General features: G+C 48.0%; 1 protein-coding gene across 1 annotated transcript in view; it reads left to right on the top strand.

Moving 5' to 3' along the window:
* Nucleotides 1–15,567: 15,567 nt before the first annotated feature.
* TOX2 (TOX high mobility group box family member 2) overlaps nt 15,568–27,673 on the top strand; it is a 144,063-nt gene continuing 131,957 nt past the window's right edge. Inside the window, exon 1 of the mRNA XM_071759620.1 lies at nt 15,568–15,761. Coding sequence (XP_071615721.1) covers nt 15,660–15,761 — 102 coding nt within the window. The 5' untranslated portion in view covers nt 15,568–15,659. The remainder of the gene's footprint in view (nt 15,762–27,673) is intronic.

The raw sequence follows: 27,673 nt of genomic DNA on the forward strand, positions 1-27,673 counted from the left end.
TTGGGTTTAGTAACATTGAGGGAGGCTGAAAGTAGCCCTCAGACCCCAGAAAAATCTCCTGTGCACCCATAAGTTGTTTGATACCTTGGGTCAAGAACCTTTCTGAGCAGGACTTGGAGACCAAGTGATGCACAGAGCACCTGAGTGAGACTGGGGTTGCTGGATGCCCTTCAGGGGGAGGACCTCTTGGTGCAGCTGTTCTGTAAAATTTGGTGTTTGGGAGAGGTGCATCAATGGGGATTGAGTGTCAATAGTCACAGCTTTCAGCCTTTGGTGTGGGAAATGGAACTTCAAGCCACGGTGTCAATGAAGGGTTTATGTTTGCCTTGTGGAGAAGCATCAACAGGGGATATAGGGAGATCTTCCCACCAGGAGAAGATGTTCCATATTCAGGTGTCTGTCTTCATCCAGCCAGTTCATGCTGGGTGTTCCCAGCTTTGATCAGATTTCCTTGCTGACCAGAGGCATCTTCCCTCAAGCAAACTTTTGTCAGAATCAATACATTCCCACCATTGAGATGAATCATAAATGTCTGTTTTTTAGAAAGTGTCATAAAAAAAAAACAAATCCAACCCCAACCCCAGCCTGATGTTAATGAGATCTGAATCACTGTTTCCAAAGCATGAAATCTGCAGTGAGAGCTTCATCCTGAAAATGATGCACATGCAACAAGAAGAAGCTGGACCTGGCTGGTTTGTGAGAGGCCATGTTTCACAGCACCAATGTGCTCTATTTTTGGCACTTAAATCCTCTCTTTTCGTGGCCCAATGAGGTGCAGGTCCACCTTGGGGACTGTTCTTTGGTGTCACAGTCACCAGTTCTCCTGTATCTCTGCAAGGTTGGGGGCTGACCTGGCATCCTGGGGTGCATTAGAAAGGGTGTGGTTAGTAGGTCAAGAGAGGTTCTCCTCCCCCTCTATTCTGCATTGGTGAGGCCACACCTGGAGTATTGTGTCCAGTTCTGGGCCCCTCAGTTCAAGAAGGACAGGGAAGTGCTTGAAAGAGTCCAGTGCAGAGCTACTGAGATGATTAAGGGAGTGGAACATCTCCCTTATGAGGAAAGGCTGAGGGAGCTGGGTCTCTTTAGTTTGGAGAAAAGGAGACTGAGGGGTGACCTCATCAATGTTTTCAAATATGTAAGGGGTGAGTGTCAGGGAGATGGAGTTAGGCTTTTCTCAGTGGTGACCAGTGATAGGACAAGGGGTAATGGGTGTAAATTGGAGCATAGGAGGTTCAAGTTGAATATCAGAAAAATTTTTTTTACTGTAAGGGTGACGGAGCCCTGGAACAGGCTGCCCAGGGGGGTTGTGGAGTCTCCTTCACTGGAGACATTCAAAACCCGCCTGGACACGTTCCTAGGGGATGTACTCTAGGGGGCCCTGCTCTGGCAGGGGGGGTTGGACTAGATGATCTTTCGAGGTCCCTTCCAACCTCTAGGATTCTATGATTCTATAAGGCTCTGTATTCCTTAGTAACCTTTGGAAAGTGTTCACTTCAATTTTAGTCACTTGAGAGAAGATGCTAATACCCTGGCACTTCAGCTGGTGGGGGGAAGAAGGAGGGGAAGGGAGGGAAACCTATGTGATCCACTCATTCATTATTCCACAGTGCATGGGAAGTCATCTCTTTACATGATTGACCTGCCTGGATTTGATTACAGCACACAGCTAACCTTTTCCAAGACTGGTTGTGTCGTACAAGGAAAGGGTTGAAGGCTGTTGCCATGGTATTAAGGTATCTCTTGAGGAAAGAAGGAAAAAAAAAAAAAAAAAAGACAGAGAGAGGAAATGATGCTGCTTGACTTCCTAGCCAAGTATAAACACAAAACACAGGCACATGTTTTTTGTTTTGGAAGAGCTTTCAGTTTCTTATCAAGTCTCATCAATCGATGCATTTCCTGGGGAAGGGAAGGAGGAATTGTCTGCTTTGCAGATCAGTGTCTGTGCAGTGGGTGGGGAGCTGGGAGATGACAATTGGAGGGGGGGGTAAAGAAAAAAAAAATATCAGTCTTGCCACCAGTCATGATTTATTCATGAGACACGTGAGTTTTGCATTTAAATGTGACATTCTCATGATCTCAATATTGTATATGCAAATCTAAAGATTTCTGTATCTCTCCACATGCCCAGCTTAAGTCTCCTCTCAGATCCACAGCTCTGGAAATTCAAAACCAGCAAGGTTACTGCAGCTTCTGGTTTATTCCCTGTTTGTTCTGTGCCCCCAGGACCGTAAGCAGCACTGAACTGGTCTTAGTATCAGAGGTATAATTTAAGTGTAATTTATTTTTTTGTGTTAGTAAACTCCCACAGTCAGGAAATTACCTGTAGATTTATTAATGGTTTCACTTCCTGAGGTCTTCCCTTGCCTGAGCTTTCCAGCTCCTTCTCTGCTAAGGTCCCTGCTTGGATTAACAGGGGGCAGCCCTGGTCAAAGAATTTACATCTCAAGCTGTGCTTACTCCAACACTTTCAACAGAAGTGTTTGTCCCTCAGTAAATAAGGGGGAATGATCTTGCAGGTTTTGAGATATTAATATCTTGTAGTATCTTAATATATTCATATATATGCATATCTTTATTACCATTCATATTAAATATATTACTAGTAAACCATCTTTAACATGGATATTATTATTAATATAATATCTCAATACCTTTATCCATATTAAACCAAACCACTGTACCAAAGATGCTGATGTAGGGAGGTCAGGCTCCCCTCAGGACTGATGTGTGGTTTGGGGCAGAACTGAATCCTGGTCAAATCTGCTCATCTTTTCCTTGGCCAAGGCTCCTGCTTTGGGGACACTGGGCACAATGAGAGGTGGGAAGGAGCAGGTTGGCACAGGAATGCCAGCTCTGCTCCCAGTTAAACCAGTGAAGACAAACTCCTGCCCAGGGGAGACCTTTGGCTGGGCATTTGCAGAAGGGGATTGTGGAGGGAAAACCTTGTTCCTGGGGCACTGTCTGATCCCTGGGGCTGGAATGTTGCTCCTCAAGTTATGGGAGCTCAGCACTACTTAGGGAATAAGTCAGAGCATAAATAATTTTTGTGTTATTGGGTTAGTTCTGACACTGGGATAATACAAATACTCCTCAATTATGTTCTGGCCAAGCAACCCCAGCATTCAGCATTAACAGTGGGGAGTTTTGGGGAGTTTTGCAGCACTTCCCACATTCAGCACTTGCCTCCTGTTCTCTTGCCACACTGAAGCCAGAACTTGCAGCTGATCACCACAAAGTCACTCATGGTCAGGGCCCCTATCAGCAAAATTCTGCCTACAGATCCCATGATTTTAAAGCCATAAATATTTCCAACATATGCATGTAACTTAGGAGCCTGTCTCTAAATGTGGCTGCTTAAGGAAATATAAAACAGACAAAGTCTGTATTGAATGACACTTCCCCAGGGAATTCTCTCAGACCTAGGAAAATATGACTGCAGAGAGTTCCTGTGTCAGGTCAGCACAATTAATTGCTTTAAAGAACTTCTTCTTCAAACCCACCTGTACCTTTGGTCACACAGCACCATGCAGCAATGAGTTCCACATTTTAATTTCCTATGGGGTAGATAATAACTTTTTTCTGGCTAATTTAATACAAGTCCCACTCTTTTGGTTTTGGTCTTTTGGTTTTTTTGTTTGTTTGTTTGGGCTTTTTTTTTTTTTTCAGTTGCAAGAGGATAAACAGTTGTTCCTGAGCATCTTTCTCCAGGCTGCTCATGGTGTTCCACAACACCTTTCCTCCAGCATCAAAGCTGGCCCAAGAAAGTCTGTGAATACTTCTCATTATCTGCAAACATCTTGGTTTATTAATTGCTCTCTCTTCCAGATGGCTGCTGAGCTGCCCAACCCCCAGCCTGTGTCCCCATGGGGCTCTGCTGGCAGCCTCCCTGCTCAGGTGAGACCATCCTTGTGTTCTTCTTCTGTGTTTCCCATCTCAGAATTAATCATCTATCTCTACATAGATATCTCTACACTTGGCTCAAAGATGGGGGAGGGGAGGGGAAGGGAAAATTTAAATTAAAAAATAACTTAGAGATGTTTTTTCCCATCTTTTTCAAATCCTCTTCTGCCATGTCCTCAGTGTGTTGAAAGGCTGGTACTGGTGCTAACACCTGAATAGCACAGAAGGGTTGGACCAGATGATCCTTGAGGTCCCTTCCAACCTGACATCTTAGGATTCTAAGAAATCTGGCCAGGCTGGGAGCCCTTGCTAATCAGCCATGGAAAAGCTCACACAGGGCTTCCACCATTATTATATATAAATATATATATTTCCACCATTATATAAAGAGATGCTACCAGCTCATTTTAGCCCCCACTTAAAACTTGAGAGGGATAAGTATTTCCTTGCTGAAGAAAACACAATATGAGGACGAAATTCAAAGGCTCAGAAATTTGAGTTTGTTGGGTTTTCCTCATTTACTTGTTTTTAACATGGGTTTAGTGATGGGTGTTTGTAGCCCTGAAGCAAATCAGTTTGTGCCCCAGGGATGTGCTTGCCCTTGCACAGAGCTGCTCCCCCCCTGAGGAATCCAAGGACCTTTTTGCTGAAGGGGTTGCTACAAGAAATAGCAAAATGCAGTTTATTAACCAGCCTGAGTGAAGCCTGGAACTGGATGAAGTGGGTGCTCCAGAAACCAGCACCAGGAATGAATTCCCTGTGGTGATTCCACCTTCCAGCAGTGGATGGAGCAGACTCCTCCATGCCCCCCAGCTCTGCCTCCAAGCCAAGCAGCCTTGGCCATCATTTGAGGCTGAAGAAAAAAGGACAAGAAGCAGAAGTGGCTCACAACCTGAAAAACAGTTTAATTGTGCTGTGCAAGTGGGTTTTGCCCCGATGGATCTGCCTGTGCCTCTGTTCAGATGGAGCACCCAACACAAGTGAAGAATCCTCTCCCTTGCAGCCCTTGGTTGCTGCAAACAAGGCCCCTGTGAATGTAATCAATGCTGTGCAGAGCTGCTGGAAGCAAAAACAAAGCCAGAATGATCATTGTGCTAAGTTTGGGTTCCTCATTGTTCATTGAATTACATCAGTGTTTTCTTTAGTTGCACAGTCAGCTGGCAGAGGTTTGTTTGAAATCTCCAGACTCTCCCCTTTCAGGGGAAAACACGAATTTCCTGGAGATGTGGGCTCTGCTCTGCATCACACTCTTAGCTCTGCCTGGCCCAGGACAGACCCAGCATCCCAGCCAGCTGTGGGGCTCAGTACCTGAAACTGCAATGCAACCATGAGAAAAAAATGTTGTGGGTCTTTTTTGCTTTATATTTAACTTGCAGAAACTGTTTTATCTGCTTTAAATATCAAATCAACCATTGAAATTAATTTTGTAGAGAATCCCTCTCCTCAGCTTGTAAATGTAATGAAGTATTGTTTCACTGGTGGGGTTTTTTTGGTTTTTTTTTTTTTTTTAAGGTGATCCTAAGTGGCAAAACACTTGTTTTCTCCAAAAACTCCATGAATCTCAAGGGTGAGCAGTGACAAGCACAGCCTGGGATCCCAAAACATCTCCTGCCTGCTGTGATGGTGGCAAATCCTTCTTTTTCCCTGCTAGGCTCATGTTCAAAGTCTTTCAGCAGCTGTGGGAAAAAGGAGCAACCAGGTGGTTTGGATCTTCAGTATGGACCAAGCTTGGGCACCTGCCCAAGCACAGGTGCTGCTGAATGCAGCTTATTTAAATTTGAGAACTTATTTTAAATAATTTAACAACCCTCTGGAAGGTTTCCCCCATCCACAGCCCCTCCCCTGTCCCCAGGAGCCCCCATCTCTCCTGATGAGCCCTGTGTCATCTCTTGGCAAACTCTCCTGGCAATTTGAGATGGGCAGGGTGCTGGAGTTTGGTTTTTTGGATGCTGTATTTTTGTTTGACCCCAGGGTATGGGCTCTGTGGCTCAGCCCACACTGGTTTCATCTTCTTCACCCTGCTCAGGGACTGGCTCTCTGGTGTTCTTAGCTGAAAACAGGGGTGAAATGGCAGAGCCTGGGGTGGAGTTGGGGTCAAAGCAAACACCTAACATGGAAGAAGCTGCACAACATCCATGTTGTTTCCTAGTGAGCCTGCAGAACTTGGGAAACTAAGAAAAAAGAAAAAGCCTTGCTGGCTCTTGTGATGCTTGCTGCTTTTATTTTTGGGGGTGGAGGTCTTGTATAGCCAGGGTGAAAAGCTGGCCAAGGTGAAACTCAAGCCCAGAAGAGCAAGGAGAGGAGGCAGGGTGGGGAAAAGGGCCTTGAGGGATTGTTAGGGCAGAAAGGACATTGGGGCAGGGGAGAGAGAACAGAGGAAAAGAGGGAGAAGAGCATGGGTTGTGGTTTGAGGTATTTTACCAGGGTGTCCAGAGCCTGAAAGCAGATGGGGCTCATCCTTGGACATTTGTGGGTGGAGAATTTTTTTAGGTTTGTGTTTTGCTTTGGGGCTTTTTTGGGGTTTTTTTTCTTTTTTGTGAAAATGGAATTTACCAGTGTTGACCAATTTGATTTGTATTAATTTTGCAGTTTTTTTTTTTTCAAGACAAAGACAGATAAACAGATTGATAATATTTAAAACATTGCATTTCATTTTCAAACATGAGATGTTCTCAAACAGTTCTCATTTTGAAAGAAAGCTTCTGTTTCTTGACTAATAGAATTATCTGAAGATACAGAGGGCAGGCAATAACCTGACACTTAGCTGAAGGTTTTGTTTCAGACAGGAGATTTTGGGGGTTAACCCATGGTAATTCCCTGCACCCTCCCTGGTATTGATGAAGTCTTTTCGGTTCTGCCACTGAATTGAAATTCCAATATTTGTCCAGCTTGGCTAATAACACCAACCAGCATTTCCATGGGCAGCAGAAACCCTGGAGGAAAGCTGCCAAAAGCCTGGGGAGTCAGAGTCCCTCCTCATGTTCAAAGCTTTGGGCTCCCAAATCCTTCAGTGATGCCATTTTTAAGGACTAATGTTAGATTTGTGTCAAACCTCTCCTCTCCCTCCATCCCATTAGGATGATGCTAAACCATCTGAAGGAGCAGGAGTCAGCATGGGTCAGGCTGAAATAGCCAGAAACCACTGATAATTTCCAGGTTTGTTAACATTTTTGGTTTTAAAAAAGGTAACTCCCTGCCACTGGGAAAGTAGAGTGAATATATAGCAAGTGGAAGCTGGGGTATCATTTTAACCTCTTGATAATGTTTGGGGCTGTCAAGTAGGGGTGCAGCAGGTGTTGATGCAGGGGAATATGTGCTTAAAATATTTTTAAAGTTTAAAATATTTTTAAAGCCTAACTTCAGATCAGAGGCTACTTTGGGAATTCCCTGCCCTGCTGTGACTGCCCAGTGATGATGTGTTGGGTGAAGGCAAAGGCAGAGGCTTGGAAACATGAGAAAAAATGACAGCAATGAAACTGCCATGACAAATTTTGACATTTAATCCTAGATCAATTGGCAAATATCACAACAGAATATTTGTCGCCTGGCAAAGCGGAGCTGAGTGAAACTGTTTTGTTTTTTTTAAAATAAAGTTTAATTTCTAAAATCAGGCACCAATCTCCCCTGGGCTGAGAGTGAGCACAGGGAGCTCCCTCAAGCAACCAGAATATTGAATATGTTTAGAGAGAGCCAGAAGCCAACTCTGACAAGCTCAGGAGATCATTTATAAACAAAAATCACTCTGCTTCATGGAAGAGCCTGAGAGATGCTCTCGAAGATTAATTTTCTGGGTAGAGGAGGGGACTGTCAGCTTCACCCTTCAAAATGAACTGGGGAGATGATTCAATCACATCACTCTCTGAGCGTGAGCCTGAGACATTCACTCAAAGCCCAGTTATAAGAAATGGCTTCTTTACTTTAGGAGGAGGAATACTGAAGAAACTCTTAAACTTGGTCACACTATGTGACAGCCTTGAAATCAAAAGCCATACTTCTTTATGACTCTCTGCTAAAATTAAAGACACGAAGCCCAATTAATCTCTGGGGTAAGGCTCCTGCCAGTGGCCTGGGAGGCACCTGGGATTAATTTCCTCTATTAGACAAGTGGCATAAGACCCTGACAGATTGTTTTCAATGTTTTTGTGGAATACTTAGTTACAGAAACCTCATTCACTAAGTGTCCCATGTGTGGGAAATCAAGTGGCTCTGTGCTCTGCCATGTTGGGGTTGGGACACTGGGCTGATGGGTGGGCATCTCCCACCCTGCTCCCCTGGGAGAAAGATGGGAAGCTGCTCCCAGTTACTGATTTCACACATTAAAAATACCTCCACCAGGTGACTGAGGAGGGAATGTGCATCTAGGCATATCAGCCTTGGTGTAGGGACAGGCCTTTTGGGTGATCCCTGGATGTGGGGGCTCAATTATGGGTTTGCTGCCCTTGACCAATGTGTCACTGGCAGGGTTGAGCATCACCTCCCCAACCTCTCAGGTTGTCCCCTCCCCTCTCTATTCCTGCAGACTTTGTCTTTGGGGTAAAGCTGGTAAACTCAACCTGTGCAAGGCACAGATTTACCCTCCTGGCCATAACCCACTTCTTTGCTTACAGTTTGCCTGTGGAAAGCTTACATTTTCCTGGAGGAATTCTAAGGGGCAGTGTGGTGTGCCAGTCCTAAAGGTGAGAGCTGGGGCAGTGCTGGCCCAACCCCTGCCCCAGAGCTGGGGCTCTGCTCAACTCCAAGCAACCCCAGGCTCCTCTCATGTAGCTTCCCTTTTCTTGCTGCCCCAAAGCTGCAGGAGATCCCAGGATAGGACTAAGCCAGCCCTTACTCTGCAGACAGACTTCTCCCACAGAGCAGCACTACGAAGGAGGAGAAGCTGTTACACTTGTCTGTGATACAAGGGCACCAGGCACCCAAATAGTCAAATAATGGCCAAAGGCAACCCAGGGCAGATGTGAGCACAGAGCTCATGGTAGGGGGTTTTAGTCCAGCTGCCCTCCCAGCTCTGCCTTTGGCCAGGAAATTAATTTTTGGAAGTGCTAAGGGGGAGTCTGCTGGTCACTTGATGCTTTGAAAAGTCAGGGCTGCCTTTCAGTATGGGCTTCAGGAGGTGAGGTGAAGGACAAGGCACTCTCTGCCTTGATGAATGAAAGGATTTCACCTCACTTCTAGAAACTTCTGGACAGCAGAAATGATGCATGTGGTCTTTGAGAGGGCCCATCTGCTACCAGACTCCCCAGTATCCTCCCCTGTACTTCCATCCCGTGTTTTCAAGCTGGAGAGCAGCTCACATGCTGCAGAGAGCCCCAAGCCCCAGCCCCAAGCTGGCTCTGCAAACCATCAGCTCTGGTTCCCAGCCCAAAGAACAGATGTACTGAGGAAACTCAGGAAGAAGAGGCCTCAGCCCAAGGTTCCTGTCTCCAAGCACCATTGCCATCTCCTCGTGGTGCCCAGCTCCCCACTGTGGCACCTTCCCCTCACAAGGACCTCAACTGCTCCACTGAGTTTTGGGGCATTTGCTGTTAATCTCTTCACAGAGTAAATCAGCTCAGCTACCAGTGCAGCAGCATTTGTGACACGGAGCCTCTGTGAAATGGGCTGAACTTGAGCTTTGTTATGTTTCCATTTTGTAAAAAAAACAGGAAAGGATCTCATGGGTTCTACCTAGAACTCCGTTGGAGTCAAACCCTGCAGCACCTGGAGTCAATGTCCAGAGGTGTCCAAGCACTTGCATCACCTTGAGCAGGAGAAGAAACTCGATGATGTGTTTTGTAGTACTGGTACCTTTTGTCTGCAGTGTATTCACATCAATGGAGAGATTCTTTTTTGAAAATAATTTGCTCATAAACATCAGCCACTTTGGCATCTGACTGAAGAGGAGCAGATATTTGACCAAAGGAGAGCAGATCCTTCCACCTGGCCAGAAGAACGATGTAAGTTGATATGTGGAGCATCTTTAATGCTTCTCTGTCATGTTTGATCTTGTTTTGTTTTCTTATATTTAGGTTTCTGGAATGTTTTGTCCTACCAATGACGTTAATTATGGGGTAATTGCCTCGGTACCACGAAACAACTCTCCTCTTTTTTTGAAATAGATTTTCACACAATGTGTAAACTTCACTGTCTCTGTGCTCTGGCTCTTGTGTCACAAAATAACGTGCAGACAAAATAATGTTTTTCCTGTCAGAAATTCAATGGGCATCTAAAGCAAAGTGACAGGTGGTTAAATAGCTGCATTTAAAGGATGTCAAGAAGATTTTTTGGACAGGTACCAAAACCCAATGCCAAAATGGAGGCCTAATACCATCTGTTTTGTTAGCAGAGGGATGCAGTTTTACATTAGATTTTAAATGACACAAAATGCCAAATTCACAACCTTGATTTGTGGGTCAAATCTAGTTTATCTGGGCTGGGAATGTTTTTACTTACTAGCACAGTTCCTGACCCAGAGCCCATGCAGGTAAACAAACACACTTTCCATCAGACCCATTTAAAAGTAACAGGAAACTCCTGAGCTGCATTTAATTTTGTTTTGTATTACATGTAAATCCAGATGCAACGTGGATTTAATTAATCCAATTTCATTGCATTTTAATGTACACATTTGCATTGTGTTTATTGGCAATTGGTTTTATCCATTTGTTCAGCATTTTTATGACCAATGAAACTACTGCATATTGAGAGATCTTTACACTGCTGAGCAGGAGTGAGGAGTGTAGCCCTGAATTAAATAGTTCTCAGACATAAACAGGGGATAGGACTCAAATGTCAAAACAGAGCTGTATAATACAGTGGGAAAACTATAGCAGCATCTTAAAGTCATAAGCTATGTTGTGCTAAATGATTTTAAAAGTCATTTCAGGAGGCATTATGGTGCAAGGAGCAGGACTGCTCTGAAACAAATAACAGACTGGAGAGATTCAGACATTTTTCCTGCTCCTGAAAGGTGCCTTTGAAATTATGATTGCTCAAGTCTAGCCTAATATTTAGAAATACTCATTGACAAGTTTTCTTTTCTTTGTGAGGAGTCTGTGAGGCTTAAAAGGGATTGCTGAGATAATCACCCTCTGCTCCTCTTCCAGGGCTAATGTTAGGCATGAAATGTGAGTTGTCACCTTTGGAGCTCCTCCATCAAAGACCTGTCCAAAGTAATGACAAATGTTCTGGGTTTTGTGAGGAGTCTGTAGTCAAAAGAAGGGGAAGAGCAGCAGCATCTCATTTCTGTGGGAGCTGCTTGGCTCAGCTCTGCTGGGAGGGCTGTGGCTCAACTGGTATCACTGGCTTTGTCCCTTCAGCTATCCTGGACCATCCCTCTCACCTTTGGACACCTGGCCAAAACAGCAGCTCTTCACTCATTTTTTCTTTGGTTCTGTTTATGGGTCCAGGGGATGTTTTGCTGATGCATGGAGCCAAGGGAAAGCTGCTCCTCTGCCAAGGGTCTGCACCACATCTCCCTGTCCCCTTTGGCACCAAGGTCTCCCTGAAGGACACTGCTCAGCTTCCCTGGAGCTGAGCTGGCCCCAGAGAAATGGGCATGGTATGGGCATGGTATGGGCATGGTATGCCCCAGCCCAGCAGGTAGATCTGGGCATTTGTGGTGTCAGAAGGTGAGGACACTCCACCTTCTGTGGCCCTCTGCCCTAGATGTCCTGGCAGTGGGATATCCCCCCAGGATGGTTCTTGGAGGTCTAACTGACCTGAGATATTCCTACAGGTTATATGTGTGCCAGGCACAGGTCTGGGGATGATCCCTCCTGAGCTTTGCTCTGCTGGGATGCTTCTTGTTCTGCTGGTGATACCTCATGCAAAGTGATTGGAGTCTCTGGAGATCCCAGAGAGGCCCATCCAACATGGGCAACACCAGGGGAAAACAGACACTGTTATTGTGTGAGGCTCCACATTCCCCTTCTCCAGCAGATCCTGAAGATCTGGGTTCCCAGGGATGCTCAACCTTCCTTTGATTGTCATCAGCTCTTGGAAAGGAGAAGCTGCTTTCTGCCCTGGTGGGAAACACTCAGAGACAGGATAGATACCAAAAAAGTGAGATCTGGGTGGAACTGATATACCTGTACTCCAACCCCTGCATGGGAAATTCCCTCACTTGGAATGAACCCAGGAAGAGCCTGAATTCATTCATCTCACTCCATTTGAGACAATGGAGAAAGCCCTTCCAGGGGCATGAGGGCACCTGGCCCCATCCTAAAATCCGCTGCAACCCAGGTGTGGGTGACCACACACCACCTAGTGTGAAGCTCAGGAGATGCTGTTGTCCTCCTCTGAGATATGACCAGTGCTGGGTGTCCCTCTGCAGTCCCCTCAAGCCCCCAGTGCTCAGGTGGGATGTGCTGTGTGTCCTACATCCACAGAAAGAACCTGTGCCCCTGAAATACCTTGGCCTTGGTGGGGAGAGGTTGAATGGTGCTGGCTCTGAAGAGGGAGGGTCACCAAAGGGCTGGAAGAGTTCAGACAAATCTGTGTCTCCTGGTGGACCCTCTCCCTTGCTCCATGAGCAGACACCAAAATGCCACAAAGAAGAGGAGGCTCAGGGGAGACCTCATCCCTCTCTCCAACTCCCTGAAAGGAGGCTGGAGCCAGGGGGGGTTGGGCTCTTTTCCCAGGCAACTCTCAGCAAGACAAGAGGGCACAAGAGGTCTCAAGTTGTGCCAGGGGAGGTTTAGGTTGGACATTAGAAAGAATTTCTTTACGGAGAGGGTGATCAGACATTGGAATGGGCTGCCCAGGGAAGGGGTGGATTCTCCATCCCTGGAGATATTTCAAAAGAGCCTGGATGTGGCACTCAGTGCCATGGGCTGGGAACCACGGGGGGAGTGGAGCAAGGGTTGGACTTGATGATCTCTGAGGTCCCTTCCAACCCAGCTGATTCTATGATTCTATGGTTAAAAGCAGGCTGGAGCAGGATCTAACAGCAGGTACAAGCTGGAGGCTTCTTGAACACATGGACTGCTCGGGCAGGTCCCCCCAGTGCAGCAGGAGCTGCTGACACAGGGCCAGAGCAGCACAGAGGCTGGAGGCACCTCGGGACATATTCTCCAAGCCTTGGTCAGGGGTGATGCTGGGAAGACACCCAATGATCAGCTCCCCCTGGTCATCTTCTGCTCACAGCCTGGTGAGTAGAAAGGCTGAAGACACAAGGTGAGCTGTAAGAACATTTATTTGTGGAGGAGTGGTTCCTCTGCCAGCCAAGCTTGGGAGGTATCAAGGGAAGAAAAGAAAAAAAAAGCATTTATGGATATTAATAGCCATAACAGTTTGTGACCATGGGCTCTTCAGATCAGTCTTTGAGGTCTACTTGAGGCAGATGAATGTGCAAAGTTTAACAGGGCTGAGTGGTGTAAATGTTATGCTCTGTGGATCTGAGGAGGCTTTAAGGCATTGGTTGAGATGAGTCTTAAACTTGTTTGAATGGGACCACTGAGGTGTCTCAGGCACTGAGAAGAAATTGGGTTGAATCTGCTGGGGAGACGCTGCAAGTTTAGTGACAAAATGTGTTAATTTCTGTAGGAAGCAACAGAATTAAATCCTGCTTAAAGTGAAGAAATCAATTCAGCCTTAACTGTGAAGCTGCTAGCAAAGACTCCTCAGTATAGGAAATATAATTATGATAATTAATAAAGATAATAATACAGTAAAACCTTGCTAATTCATACTAATGACTCAGAGGCTGCTTACTAATGATTGAATTTTGTGGATAAACAAGCTAGAATAATACATCACAAAATCCACTTTGTTCCATTATTTTGACAACTCTTGTTTAGTTTTAATTATTTATACTTCATAATATAGTAGTCACTGTGCTTGGGAGGGTTTTACAAAAATAATGAAGCTCTAATAATTTGACGTGTCAGTTCAGTGCTTGCTGAAGCAGGGAGGAAACAGAGCACATTCTGCATGTGTGCAGACCAGGCAGAGCTGAAGGCAGCTGAACACAGATCTTTGAAGTCATAATGCAAAATATTTTGTCTCTGTAACTCCTTTTTGACCAGGAACCCTCGGAGCATCTCACCTGGTGGAGAACTCCTGCAAGCTGAGGTCCTGAACACAGAAGCATTGATGCTGATCCTCCAGAAAAATACAGTTCAAAAACTAATCATAAATGAGAAGTAGTTTTTGTGCCCGAATCAATTTTTCCCCTCAGCTCAATTGTTTTCACCATCACAAGGGCTAAATGCTTGTTTTTAATTTAAATAAAAGCTACCATTTTTACATAACAACTTGATTCCCAGAACTGGCATTCCCTGGAAACCCCAACTTGCCTCCCTGGTCCCAAGTTCTTGCAACGAAAGAAGCCTCTGGAGGAACTCAGCATTTATTTAGCTCAGTTTTCCAGCTACAGAGAGTCCTGCAGGGTGCATGTTGCAACTGTGCCTTCATAGTTATGCTGTTTTACATTTTTACAAATGGTCATTTCCATCAGATATTTGACAGAAAACCAACTCCATCAGCCCTGTCCTGGCTGGCTGTGAGCATACGGATGGGCTGTGATAATTTGATGTATCTGGGAATGGAATAACCCTGCAAAACAGCTTCGGGTGTAATATTAACTTCTCCTGTGCTGGTTTCTGAAGGGGCTTATGGTGAGATGTGTGGAAGGGAGCAGAGAGCCCAGAGCTGGAGATGGTGGGACAGAAAGGGATGATAGGAACAGCCCAGGGCTGCCCACCTGGGAGAACCCTCCATCCCCACCTGGAGACCTGGGCTTTCCATGCTGGTCTGTCCCACAAGGTCCAGCCCAAGGGGAGACAGAGGGGCTGGCTAGGGGTGGGTGCTGTCTCCCAACAGGGTAGGAAGTGGGGTGGTGGGAAGCAGTGGGTCTCCACACCTTGGGGAGCAGGAAGCCAACACTGGTGTTAGAGGCTGAGACTTGGCTTTTCTCTCCTGGGTGGGAGACTGTGGGGAGTCACAGGCCTTGCAGATGTGTGCAATTCAGGGTCATGTTTAGGGTGGATCAGCAGAATGCGAAAGTGGGGGTTGGTCTTTTCTCCCAAATTACAAGGGATTAAAAAAAGAGGAAATGGCCTCAAGCTGTGCCAGAGGTGATTTAGATTGGATATTAGGAAGAATTTCTTCCCTGAAAGAGCTGTCAGGTCCTGGCCCAGATTGCCCAGGGCAGGGGTGGACTCCCCATCGCTGGAGGGATTTCAAAGCCCTGGAGATGTTCTGCTGAGGGACATGCGGTAAGTGGTGGCTTTGGACGTGCTGGGTTAACGGTTTGACTCAAATCTTAAGGCTCTTTTCCACCCCAAACGATTCCATGATTCTAAAGCAGCCTCCTTCGGGGGGTGGGAACCAGGGGCTGTGCAGGGGAAACCGACGATTCTCGGGACCGTCCTGTCTCGGGCGAAACCGGGCACGGTGTTAGGGTGAGGGCTGGGGGTGGGTGGGTGCAGAGGAGACGTGACCAGGTCCCCGTCAGGGAGCGGGTGTCACAGCCGCTCTGCCGCTCGCCCGGCGGCTGCCACGGGTTCGGGCAGGGGGCGAGGAGCCTGCTGCTGGTCCCACTCTCCTCCTATGACCGGGTCTACAACGCCGCCGCCCCAAGGTGCCCCGGCCCCGCCGCGGAACAATAGCGGCCCCGGCGCGGGGCGGTGCGGAGCGGGGCGGGCCGGGGGCTGCCGCCCGCCCCCCCGCCGCCGCCGCCGCCCGCCCTCTCCCCGCCCCCCGCGCCAGAGGCCCCGCCGCCGCCGCAGCCGGGTCCATGCCCGCTGGAGCCCCCGCCTGCCGCCGCCCGCAGCCCCGGCATGGACGTTCGGTTTTACCCCTCCGCCCCCCCCGCCGTGGGCTCCCTGCCCGGTGCCGACCCCACTTGCCTCGGCCCGCTGGATTATTATCACTGCAACAAGGTACCGGGGGACGGGGGCGGCTGCCCGGGCTCCGCTCCTTGCGTCCCGCAACTTCTCCGCGGGAGGGGAGGTGGGGATGGAGAAGGGAGGAGGAGGGGAGGGTGTTGGGGGCAGGGGGGGGGTGGGGGGAAAGGAAAAAAGAAAGGAAAGTGCCGTCGACTCCCGGCTTGTGCGGGAGGGAATTTTGAAAGTGGTGTGGAAGCGGAGCGGGAAGAGCCGTCGGGTCTCCGGGAGGAGCCCGAGCCTCGGGCCGGGCTGGGAGGGGAGCGCGGGGGGGGGGGGAGCGCGGCTCCTCGGGGCTCTTCTTGCCTGGCTGCCTTTGGAACTGGGGGGGGTGGGTGGGTTTATTTCCTATTTTTCCCTCCGGGAGCTTTCGGCACGGAGCAACGTACGCGGGTTTGTGGGGTTTTTTTTGTTTGTTTTCTTTCTGTTGTTTTTGTGGCTCTTGTCGGGCACTTTTCTTGGTTTTTGCTCGCTGTGTTGTTTTGCACCTTCTTGCCCAGGCTGCCGGGCCGCCGGGCTGGGCTCGCTGGTACCTCCCGAGTCGGGGGCTCCGGTCCCCTCGGCACCCACCTGCCCCCCGCTTCCCCTTCCCACCCTGCCGCTCCTGGCCCCTATTCCCGGGGGAATGGGTGTCCTCCGGAGCTCCAGCACGGCGAGGAAAGCTCCCGGTAACCTACATAACCCCCCCACCCCCTCCGACACCCGCTGCAGCTGCGGGGCGAAGCACCCTCCTCTTGTGAGGAGAGAGGCATCCGCAGGGGGAGGTTTTGAGAGCGCTGGAGGTGCTGGGGAGAATTTTTCCTTCATCCCAGAGAAAGCGAAGCGAAGGGTAGATGCTGTACTTAAGGGAGAAAGAGTTCGCCGCCGGTATTGCCTTCCTTGCCCGTAGGTAAACAGCGATGATGTTTCGGCAACAAAGCCAGAGGAAGCGGGGCCAGTGGGAGAGAGGGGAGGATCAGCGAGATAAGCTGCGAGACATAACCCTGACTGCATCCGTCTGGGCTAAATTCGGGTAATTGCATTGAAAAAAAACAAATGAAAAAAGTTAATAAAGGGAGAAAAGGTTTTCCTGCCTTGGGAGTGCAGCTCAGGGTGCCCCCGGCTCTGCTTGCTGTGTGATGTTTCGGGATCAAACTCTTGAGAAACGAGGGAAGTGAAACCTGCATGGCTTCCCTGGTGCAAATTAATCTTTATGTATCAACATATGTATTTAACTGTTCTCTGTCACTTGGGCTATTTATCTCTTTCTATTAACTGGTGGCAGACCTAATAGTTCTCATTAATTTTGCGGTGCCTGATTATGCTGAAAGGAAACAACCGAAATTGATTTCTCCTGTATCCGTGCCCTGCTAGTTTCAAACTGTTTTATTAGCTTTGCCGTTGCTCTTAAAATGCTAAATATGCTCTTAAAATACTAACGAGAGATGGGTCACCTGGGAGCAGATCATCCCTGCTGCTGAAACAGCAGCCAATAAACTGTGCAAAAGCTGAAAGTCTGGGCTCGTGCGAGCGTGGGGAGCTGCAGCTCCCTCCAGATCCTGCTGCCTCTAGGAGCTCGGTTGGACCAAGAAGTTGTCAGATGTGAACATGATTTAGTTTGCCTTCCAGTTTGCCGTGGGGGAGCTGGGGCTCTCAGCCACGCACCCAGCACTGCCCTGAAGCTTCGTGGTCCCAGCATCGCCCACCCGAGCCTTGGGGCGCGTGGGGCCCCACGCCTGCAGCTCATCGTGGCCTGAATCCCTGAGATTAGTCCCGGATTAGGCGATGGCGATTGATCCGCAGGTCCTTGCAGCAGCACGGAGCAGGAGGGTGGAAGGAATTGCTTCTTCAGGGGCTCTGGCAAGCGCAGCCCTGGGGGACAAGTGGGTGCGTTTAGGTGCTGGTAGATGGGACAGTGGAGAGGAGCACCCCAGGTGCTGACCACTGCCACCAGATGCTGCTGTTGTCACTGTGACCGAAGATCTTAAGGCAGCAGGAGGAAGAAAGGAAGTGACTTGCCCTTTTCTGATATTCAGGGCTCTTTTTTTTCCCCCCCCCTCCCCCCCCTTCTTTTCTTTTCTGAGTTATCAAATGTCATTTGCTTATGCACAGCAGTGCACGTTTGTCTGCAGGATGAGGCTGCTGGAGTGAAGCCAGAGATGGAAGGGGTTGACTTTGTCTTCCCGGCCGAGCTCAGGTGAAACTTCAGCGTCAAAAAACAGGGTCTGGTGTGGAGTTATCAACTTGTGCCTGTGCTTCAGAGAGCTTCTCCAGCTGGTGTGGGGTGGTGTGTGGCTGAGGCTCACCCCCGGCGTGCTGTTATTGTGTGCCTGAGCATTCCTGCTTCTCAGATCCACATGGGACCCTCTGGGAAACTCCAGAAACTCCCACCAGTCCCAGCCCCATTGCTGGTGGCTCAGCCCAGGGCAAGGCTGAGACCAGTGTTTGCCTCAAACATTTCCACTTTTAAAAGCTACAGAGGAGGGTAGGGTGAGCTGGAAAACTCAGAAATTCTCCGGCTACGGCATGCAGGAATCCATCTGAAATCCAGCTCTGAGAGGACATGGGCAGGGAGCTCTTACAGGCTCTTTGCTGTCCTCCTCTTTGAGTTTCTGGAAAGGCTTGGAAGCCCTTTGGTTTAAAGGGCTCATTTTGTTCAGGTTCAGCTTTTTTTTTTTTTTTTTTCCCAAAGGGCTGCCTCGTTTATTTATTAATTTGGGGAGGAGGGGAGAGGCAGGGAAGCTGGGAAGGAGTGTGCAGTGTCACTGTGCATAAATAACAACTGTGAGCACGGCAGATCTCTGCCCACTCGCCGGGGAGATGGGAGCCCTCCCAGTATCATGCTTGGTAAGTGCACAAAACAATTCCATTAACATTTCAGGATGCTTTGGGCTGGAGTGCATCTCCCCGGCGTGCTGCAGGAAGCCCTGGTTTCACTTTGCAGCTACCCAGATGCCCCTCTTCTCTCAGCCTTTCCATTTTTAAAAGATCAAGGTGTGTTTAGAGGGCTAATGAAACGGGAGCCTCCGTTCAGCTGAGGCCTCCAGGAAAGGGAAGGATTTGCACCATTTCTTCCCAAGCATCCCAGTTTTTCCTTGAAGGGCTGCCTGCCAGTGGGACCGGTGGTGGGGAGTGAGGGGCTGGACACCCATGGGTGGAGAACAGCAGGGAGGGTGAGAAGGAGCCTTCCCCTCTGCTAATGGTTTTGGTGAGGAGTTTTTCTGCATTGGGCACCCTGATGGCTTCCCAGGTAAAGCAGTCCCCATCTCAGGTGGTCCCATCTGGAGCTGCTTCCCACGGCAGCTGGAAAGAGGAGCCAGCCCCAAATTCCCAGTTTCCAGGGAGCTGCGTCTCGCATCCTGGAGGACTGATGCTCCTTGGCAGGAATTTTAGGGTTGTGCTGGGCTTAGCCCAAGGTACAAGGGTGATATGGAGTGACACCTTCTTGGAGCCACCCAAAAGCCTCCCCGGGGCACCCTGCAACAAACTGTCCTTATGCTGGGGTGCTAGACCCTTGCTTCCTTCCCATGGGCTGTATCCAGGACCTGCTTCATCACTGGGAGTGCAGAGAAGAAACCTCTCCTGGGCACTGGGTCCTGTCTGCAGGGACTGGGGGGTTAGGCTGGAAGTGGCACCACCTCTGCAAGGAGCCCTCCAAACTGTGACACCCATCTCTGCCATTGGCCCTGCTGAAGGGAACACCTGCCTCTGTTTTGGATTCCTCTCTTAAATCTGGCTCTAAAGCCTCTTTTTCTGTCCCCTCTGGCCTTTTTCCTGCGGTGTTGGTACCTGCCTGGGCAAGAGGAGTTTTCCTGGTGTTTGATGGTGTTACAGAGAGCAAATTCCTGCATTGTGTCAAGGGTTTGTTGGTTGGGAGAGGGATTTTTTTGTCCCTCTAATTGCTTTGTGAAAATGTTGGGATTTTTACCACTTAAACTCTGTTTCCCAATAAGTAAACCTTGGAAAAAAAGTTCAGGAACAGAGGGACTTGCTCTGCTCCTAGCAGAGCTTTAGCAGCAGGACCTGGTGTGCTGGCTGATAACACCAGTGTGGAAAGGTTTTCCCAGATCTTAAATTGTGTGGGTCCATGAAGCACAGGAGGGAGTTTTTCCTCCTTAGCCCAAGAAAAATTGCTGTATCATTTTTTTTTATGCCTAGGGGACAGGACTCCTGCCTGAGCACGGTTCCAAGTGCTTATTCAGGCAGTGAATGTGGGGGTGCAGGGCTGGGGTGCAGGAGGAGTCATCCTGCTCCTTACTCCCAAGGAGCAGAAATAAATTGAAATATAAATTCTTCTTGGCTGTTTCTGGTGTTTTGGTGCTCAGACTTGGGCAGCACATTGCCTCATTTCCACACAGGGCAGTGATTGATAGGGAGGAAGAGGAGAACCCAGCCTGGGAATACCTAATCCTTGCAGATTGTCACTTCTGTGACACTGGGAGTGCCTGTGGTCCTTGGGGACCTTGGTTTTCCCATTGAGATTCCTACTGGGGAGCCCTGCTAATCCTGTGGCATTTCTGTGTGATTCAGCAGCTCCATCAAACCTCCTCCCAAACCTTTGTACTGGGGCTTTGTGGCTTTGCATCTCCAGACACACCCTGTGCCTTGCCTTTTAGGCTGATAAATTGACAAAAACTATTTGGCCAGTTACAGCATCATAAATTATGGATAATTAAAATCTGATAGTCATGAGATGGGTATTAATCTGTATTAATCTGCAACTGATGCTCTTCTTCTTTCAAGAACCTTTCAGAAAAGGGATCTGAGCTGCTGGTGTAAGCCTGGGTTGATGTAGGAAAGGCATTTCTGTGGAACTTTCTGTTTTACTTTGACTTTTACCATAAATTGTACATTGCAATGATAAACATGGTCCCTTTTTTATCATTCCAGAATTGCTTTGCCATTCTGGAAGATAAAATGTATATATTCTTTTCCTTTCTACTTTCTAAGCCAACTCTGTTTTGAAGTAGCATAAATCTTTCTTTGGAGATGGAGGATTTTGGATGAAGAACAAAGTCCAGCAAATTTTTAATTTAGGGCCCATTTTATTCTCATTTGGCAGGCAGCTCTCGTTGATTTGCAAATGTAGTTTTTTTTTTTTTTTTCTGGGGGGGGCCCTGGATATGGGCAAGGGCTTCTGCCTCTGTAAAACCTTAGAGTTATTCAGTGGGACAGCTCTGTGTCCTCCAGAACCATCTCTGATGGGCTGCATGGGAGAAAGCTTTTGAAGCTCCGTTTTGCCTTGGGCTTTAAGTCAGAGGTTGGAAGCTAAATAATGAATGTTCATCCATTCATAGAAATTGTTGTTCTGTCTGTATGCTCAGAGGGAAGGTTTTAATCTGGTGTTTGGGGAACAATGGGAGATACTAAGTGTTTGTTTGGGCTCGTTCTGAATAACCTTGTCAAGGGCCTGATCCATGTGAGTCCCCATAGTGGAGGAGGCATTGACAGACAAAAACTTGGGAGCCAAATTTTGCAACTTTCCTTGTTTTATTTATGGGGCTTCAAATCCACGATAAACATTGCCCTGTAAAATGAGGGCTCCAAACCCCACTGCAACCATAACCATGGGGTAAATCCAGGAACAGCTTTGGACTTAGAACTCTGAGCCTGCAACAAGCCCTGGCACCGATTTATGCATCCATAAAGCAGAAACCATTCTGTTGATAGCTGTGTTTTGCTTGTAACAGCATCTCTAGCTCCCACAGGGCACGGCTGCTGCTGGTGGGGAGGGCACCTCTAACCCTTGCAGAGCTCCTTTGGGGCCCTGCTCTTGCTTGCTGGGAGAAGGGGCACTGCTGGCTCCTTGCCCAGTGGTTGTTGTCACCAGTGTGGTATTTCTGTGGCATAGGAATAATATAGAAAAAACACCCTCTCTTTTCCTTCTGCCTTCACTTTGCATCTCCATGATGCTGGGAGTGAGGACCAGGCTCCAGCAGGAGTGAGCTGAGGTGTGACCATCATCCCCTCCAGGTGCATTATTTTCCCCTATTACCTTTTATGCTCATTCATTGCTTTTTTATTTTATTTTTTTTACAAAACGAGCTCTAAATGCTTGTACCATAAGCTGAGTTATATCTTTCAGTATAAATGAAGCATATAATTGTGTTTTCCTAACAATCTTACATTAAAAATAAGTTCCTGTGCTGCTAATGTGTTTTCCTTGACAATTTTCCATCCAGCAAGTGCAGTCTGAAGCAGTCAGTGTGCTCTGCCTCTTCTTGATGTTTTTTTCTGCTTTTCTGAAGTCAGGGGAAGGTATGAGTGTGATTCCAGCTTTAATACCATTAACTCCTAATTGGAGGTTTGAGCTCTGGTGTTCCACCTCTGTGATTTTACACACACATTTTCATATAATTAAAGCTTCTACCTGGGGGTGCACAGTTCAGCTGCAAGGGGGGGAGAAATCTCCCAACAAAACTTACTGAAATGAGCACAAAAAAAAAAAAAAAAGTGATTGAAACCGGTATGAAATTGCCTGGGTTTGTAGTTACATCCCCAGATTTAAATATTTTAATCAACTCCACCACTACCCCCCATTCCTCTTTCTGTTATTTCCCTCTGGTGGATTTGTTCTGATGGATGCCATTTTTTTCTTGAAAAATGGGATCAGCTGCCACCTCCCCTGCAGGCAAAATCTTTGCCTCGTGCCACGGAATCTCTTCCGCCCTCATCTTTTTGCAAAGCTGGGTTGACCTCTGCAGATACAATTAGTTCTCTTCCTGACAACTGTGTGATTTTGGTGCAGCTTAGTGGTGAATGGAACTGTTTGGTAAATGTTAAATTAGGGCCCTGGACTAAGGAAATGTTATTATGGGAAGATTATTTGTGCTGGGTGCTGCCACGGCTGCTGAGGAACCTTATCTGCAGAAATTGGGTGTCTCTTGGTCTGAGGCAGTTTTTTGACCTCTAATTATAGCCTGGACACAGGAGATGGGATTGCATAATCATATGAAATGTAGATTTTTTTTTTTTTTAAGGACCCAGCCTCTAGATCTCATGGTAATTTAATTTTTTTTTTTTCTATTTCTGTGTTTCTGTCTCATAACCTAACAGGAGCTGGAGAAAGAGGGCAGCAATATGAGGCCTTGCTCCTGTGTGGGGTGGATGGAAAAACTCTGCTTGGAGCCTCCCCACTCCCAGTGTCCACCATCCCCAAGCTGGGCAGCCCCCACCCTGCACAGCTCCAAGGAGTGAGCTCTGGGCTTGCTGGTCCGTGCCACCCTCCCCTCTGGTGACATCCACCACCTTTTCTGTCACCCAGAGTCCATTTCCCCCAGGACCAGGCTGTTGATGCTCTGTGGATCCTGTTCCACCTTGGCAGTGGCAAGGAGGACGTTTTTTTATTGGATTAGCTGGATCACATCAGCAGGTTTTTCTTCCCACAAAACCCCCCTGTGACTCAAGAGATTCCAGTCCCATCTGGACTCACCAGGGAGGTTCTGTCCCCTTTTTCCCCAGCTGTCTGCCTCAATCCTCCTCCTCTTGGCTTTAGAGCAGAACCATCATCTCCCTCTTCATCTCCTTTTCCTTGTGGCATGGAGCCTGCCCTTGGCTGGGGGACAGGGGCTCTTGTGGCTCTGCCATTTATCCTCCACAGGAACTGGCCTAGGGCTCCACCTCCAGAAGCAGCAGGGCATTTTGGGGTATTCCAGGCATTTGGGGGATGTTTTAAGAGCAATTTGAGCTGTTCCAAGCACTGAGCATCCATTGCAGGAGATGCAGGTACCTGGAGAGGTGGAAGCAGAGCACAAGGCACCCAGAAAGGTTTTTCTCTTCCAAAGATGTGAATCTCCACATTTATACCTAATATAAATAGGATGAGTTTCATCTTTCCAGTGTGATTTACACAGCAGTTCACTCCCTGAGTGTCTTTTCTCTCTCCCTGGGAAGGTGGTGGGGTTGTACAACTCATGAATAGTTGTTGAGCCATTTGAAAAAAACTCAAGTGCAACAGTTTTTGTGTGAAGGACAACCCTGCAAAGTGTTGGAGATGGGGCAGGTGGTGGTCACAGAGACCTGGTGGACATCAGCCTTGCTCCCAGCAGGGTTGAGCTTTTTCAAAAGCTGATCCATGTGTCAGTGATGAGCTGTTTCATTCCACCTCAACCATCACCTGTCCTTTGCACCATGGGGAGGATGCTTCAGGGCCCTAGGGACCATTATTGGGGACCATTAAGTCCATTATAGGGGACCATTAGGGACCATTATTGGGACCTGCCCAGGGTTGGTTTCTCCATGTTGTGTGCTGCTGCACCCAGAGGGAGGTTTGTGGTCTTCAGGGTTCCCCAACTTGCCTCCACTTGTTGGCTTTGAATGAAAAGACTTTGTTTTATTGCTTACCCCTAAAATAAAGGGGTTTTGTGTATCAAAACAATAGCAGTTTAGATCCACTCCATGTTTCTCATTTTTCTTGGGTGCTTCTTTGATCAGTGGGTGCTCATAGGCTTGAGCTGTGCCTGCCCCAGGGGAATGATGTGTTTTTAGGGAACTGGGTTTATGTTTTTAGGGAATTGGATTTCTAGTCCCTGATGTCAGGAGAGGGGCAGAGTGCCCCGGAGTCTTTAGCTAAAAGAAAAGCAACTGTGACAGTGTAGGAATTAAAATTTCTGAAAACTCATGAGGAAGTTTTATATGGAAATGCTTAATTGAATTACCTGGGTTTGTCCCAGCTTAGGCAGTGGGAGCAAAAAAAAAAAGGGTTTGGGTGTTATCTGGAGAAGAAAAAAGCAGAAATACTGGAGGAGGGGAAAATATGAAGGAGAGAATCTGGGGCTTGGCAAATATGTGTTCACCCTGATAGGATTCTGCTCTGTTTGTCCCTTTTAAACCCAGGGAGGCAACTCCCCCCCACCCTCCCGTGCATTATCTTGTCTCTAAACAGCCTTCAAAGGAGAAGAAGAATGTACTGTTAAAATATCAAACTTTGGGGAATGGCTGGCAGACTTTAGCACTGATAAGCATTGTTGATGGAAGATCAAACAGCCCTTGGAAGCAGCAGAGAAACCTTCCAACAAGTGCAGTGGATCTGGCCCTGCAGGCAGACAGGGAGGTCACCCGGGTTTTGCTCTCGGGATGTTTAGGAACCTGCAGCTGGAATTACAGTCTGGGTCCCTCTTCCCCAGACAGACCTTGGCGACGTGATGGTTTTCAACCTGATAGCTCTGTTCAAGCTGAGAACAACATCTATTCCATTGCCAAGAAAACCAGTCATGTTTTCATTATTAGGTGGTAGGTTTAGAGTATTATTTTTTTTCCCCCCTTAAGATAAAGAGGCTGCTGAAGGGGCAAGACTGTGGGGTCATAAAGTGAGCTGAAGATTAGTGGAGTGTGTTTCTTAATTAATTGACAGCCTTTCTGTGTCAAGGTGGCAAATTAATTGTGGGTGGCTGTCTGTTTGCAGAGCAGAGTCCTGTCGTGGCTGTGCACAGGGAGTATTTATCTGTTGGATTTAAATCAGAAATATATTTATCAGTTTGGCCACTTCAGGAGTTGGGCTTTGAAAAGGAGAGAAAGCTTAACGAAATGGTCTTTTTAGCTTCATAACCTTGCAGGCTTTTTAAGAAAGGTGGATGGGATGTAGTGAGCTTCTTTCAGGGGAGGCCAGACCCTGCTGGAATAACCACCTGTAACATCAGGTGCCTGTGACACCACGTTTGTGCCAGAACACAAATGAAACCAATGCATGTTTAAAATCATAAAATAGCTGAGGCTGGAAGGCCCCTCTGGAAGTGTACTTAAAGGAATTCCAATAGCACCTTCTGGGTGCAGGAGGGAAAAATATCAATGCACAGCCCACAAGCTGTGGGTTTTCTGCTCTGATCCAGCGTGAGTCTCGGTGGTGATGGCTGCAATCAAATGCTAAATAGGAAGTTTGTAATAAAAAGGGCTTTAGTAAGAATTAATAATACGTGAAGTGCCTCATCCCTTGGAAAACATGCGGTATTGACTCAGGTTTAGAAACATGTCCTGTAGGAGCAGGGATCCAGATTGCAAGCTCCAGAGCTGGCCCTGCATCCTTTCCCTGCTCACATTTCTGGTCCTGTTGGAGTGCAGGGTTTCATTTCTTTCATTTAATTTCTTTTTTTCTTTTTTTTTTTTTTTTTTTTTTGTTTTTGGCTGGAAAAGGTCACAGTGTGAAAGTTTGAGAGGAAATTAGTGAAAAGCTGGAAACGGGCAGCCTCCTACAAAATTATCTGCTTCTTCAGCTCTGGCACTGTCCTGGTACCACCCCATGCATCAGGCTCCTCTGCTTGGGGCTGTGCTGGAGGCACCCCTGGTCCCTTTGGAGCACTCCTGCTGTGTCCAGCAGGACCCAAAGCTCATACCCATGTTGATGCTGACAGTAGCTAAGGTCTAACTTTCTGAACATGAGGTCCTGCTCACTGAACTGGTGTGGCAGAGAAGATTGTGCCCCATTTCAGGTGTATTGGCAGGATCTAAATGTAAAGATGTGACATCGAAGCAGGATGCTTGTGTAACGAGCAAATCCAAGGTTATAATGGAAACTTATTTCTGACTTAGGCCAAGTTAGATTCACTTCAAGTCCTTCTATCTGGAGCTCTCCTCCACAGGAGCTGCATGTGAAGCCACACTTTCTATTTTCAGGAAATTTCATTTCAGGAAAATTTCCGTGGTTTCCATTTTCAGGAAAGCACTGCTCAGAGTTGATGGGCAAATGTGGGTTTCAGCTACCTCTTTTCTTGGGCAGTTGTCTTGTGATGTACTGAAGCTCCAGTGGAGCTTCTCCTTTGCCCTCCAAGCTGCGAAACTTGGGCAGCTGAAAGGCAGGAAGAGCTTGCTGCTGGATCTGGGGCTTCAGCTGTGTCTCTGTCCTTGTGCCAGGAGGAGGGGTGGTGCCAGCTGTGATGGGATCCTCTGCTTGGCAAAAAAAAAAAGGTTTTGAGAGCAGGCTCCTTCTTAGCACAGGTACAGCAGGGGGGCTGCAGGACCCAGAGGGTTCTGAAGAGCTGATGTGGCTCTTCCCACCACTAGGTCACCAGGATGGAGTGCTGAGTGACCAGATGTCCTCAGATGCTGCAAAATAGGGCTGGTGGCTGCTGTCCTGCTCTCTGTCTGTGGGTATGCACATCACAACAGTCTGGCATCCCACAGACAGTGGGGTGAGGGCTAGCTGGGCCACCTGAAACTGGTGGCCTCATCCCTTTAGCCAGAGCCACTGGTGAGGCCAAAGAGGTTGAGATCCAGCTGCCTTTGGGGTGTCTGTTGTGTTTGTTTGGGGTTAAACACGACCTCCAGTACTAGTGAGCCAGCAACATCCAGGCTGAATTGGCTTTAAAATGACACCATGAAATTGGTTTGGTTAAACATTTCTGATGGGGATGCAGGTCACTGCTGGTGCTTTGCCCAACACTGGGCTCCAAGGGGTGGGTTAGCCAAGGCCACCAGTGCCTTGGAGCCCTGCCCAGCCATCACTGAGCTCTGAAATCAGTGTCCCAGGGCTGGAGGCAGCTGGGCAAGGAGCTGCCCAGACATCACCACTTGGAGCCCTGGGCTTTCCCTCTGCTGTGTTTAGGGGTCATGGGCTTGGCTGGAGCACCTTGGCACAGCAGAGAGCTTCATCTGATGGGGGTGGAGAGGAGGGGAATAAGGGAAGCAGAATTCCCTGTTCATCTCAGCTTCCATTCAGGTTTCCTTTCTCCCTGGGGAGGTTTCCTCTCTTCCTCTCTGTTGCCCAAGTGTTGCTTCTGTTGCATTTATTTATTTTCTCTTTAGCCTGGGGGCTGCTGCTCAAGGTGTCTCTTTGCTCCACCAGCTGTTCCTGATCCTTCCTTTCCCTTGCTAATACCACTTGTTCCTGCCAAATTCATTGTGGAGATGTGAGGAAAACCTAGAATGACACTCTAAAGCTTTTCCCAGTGCTGACTCCTCTGCCACCAGACAGGTTTCCCCCAGGTATGGGCTGCTGC

This window comes from Heliangelus exortis, chromosome 16 (genome assembly GCF_036169615.1).
Source record: "Heliangelus exortis chromosome 16, bHelExo1.hap1, whole genome shotgun sequence".
Classification (NCBI taxonomy): Eukaryota; Metazoa; Chordata; class Aves; order Apodiformes; family Trochilidae; genus Heliangelus; species Heliangelus exortis.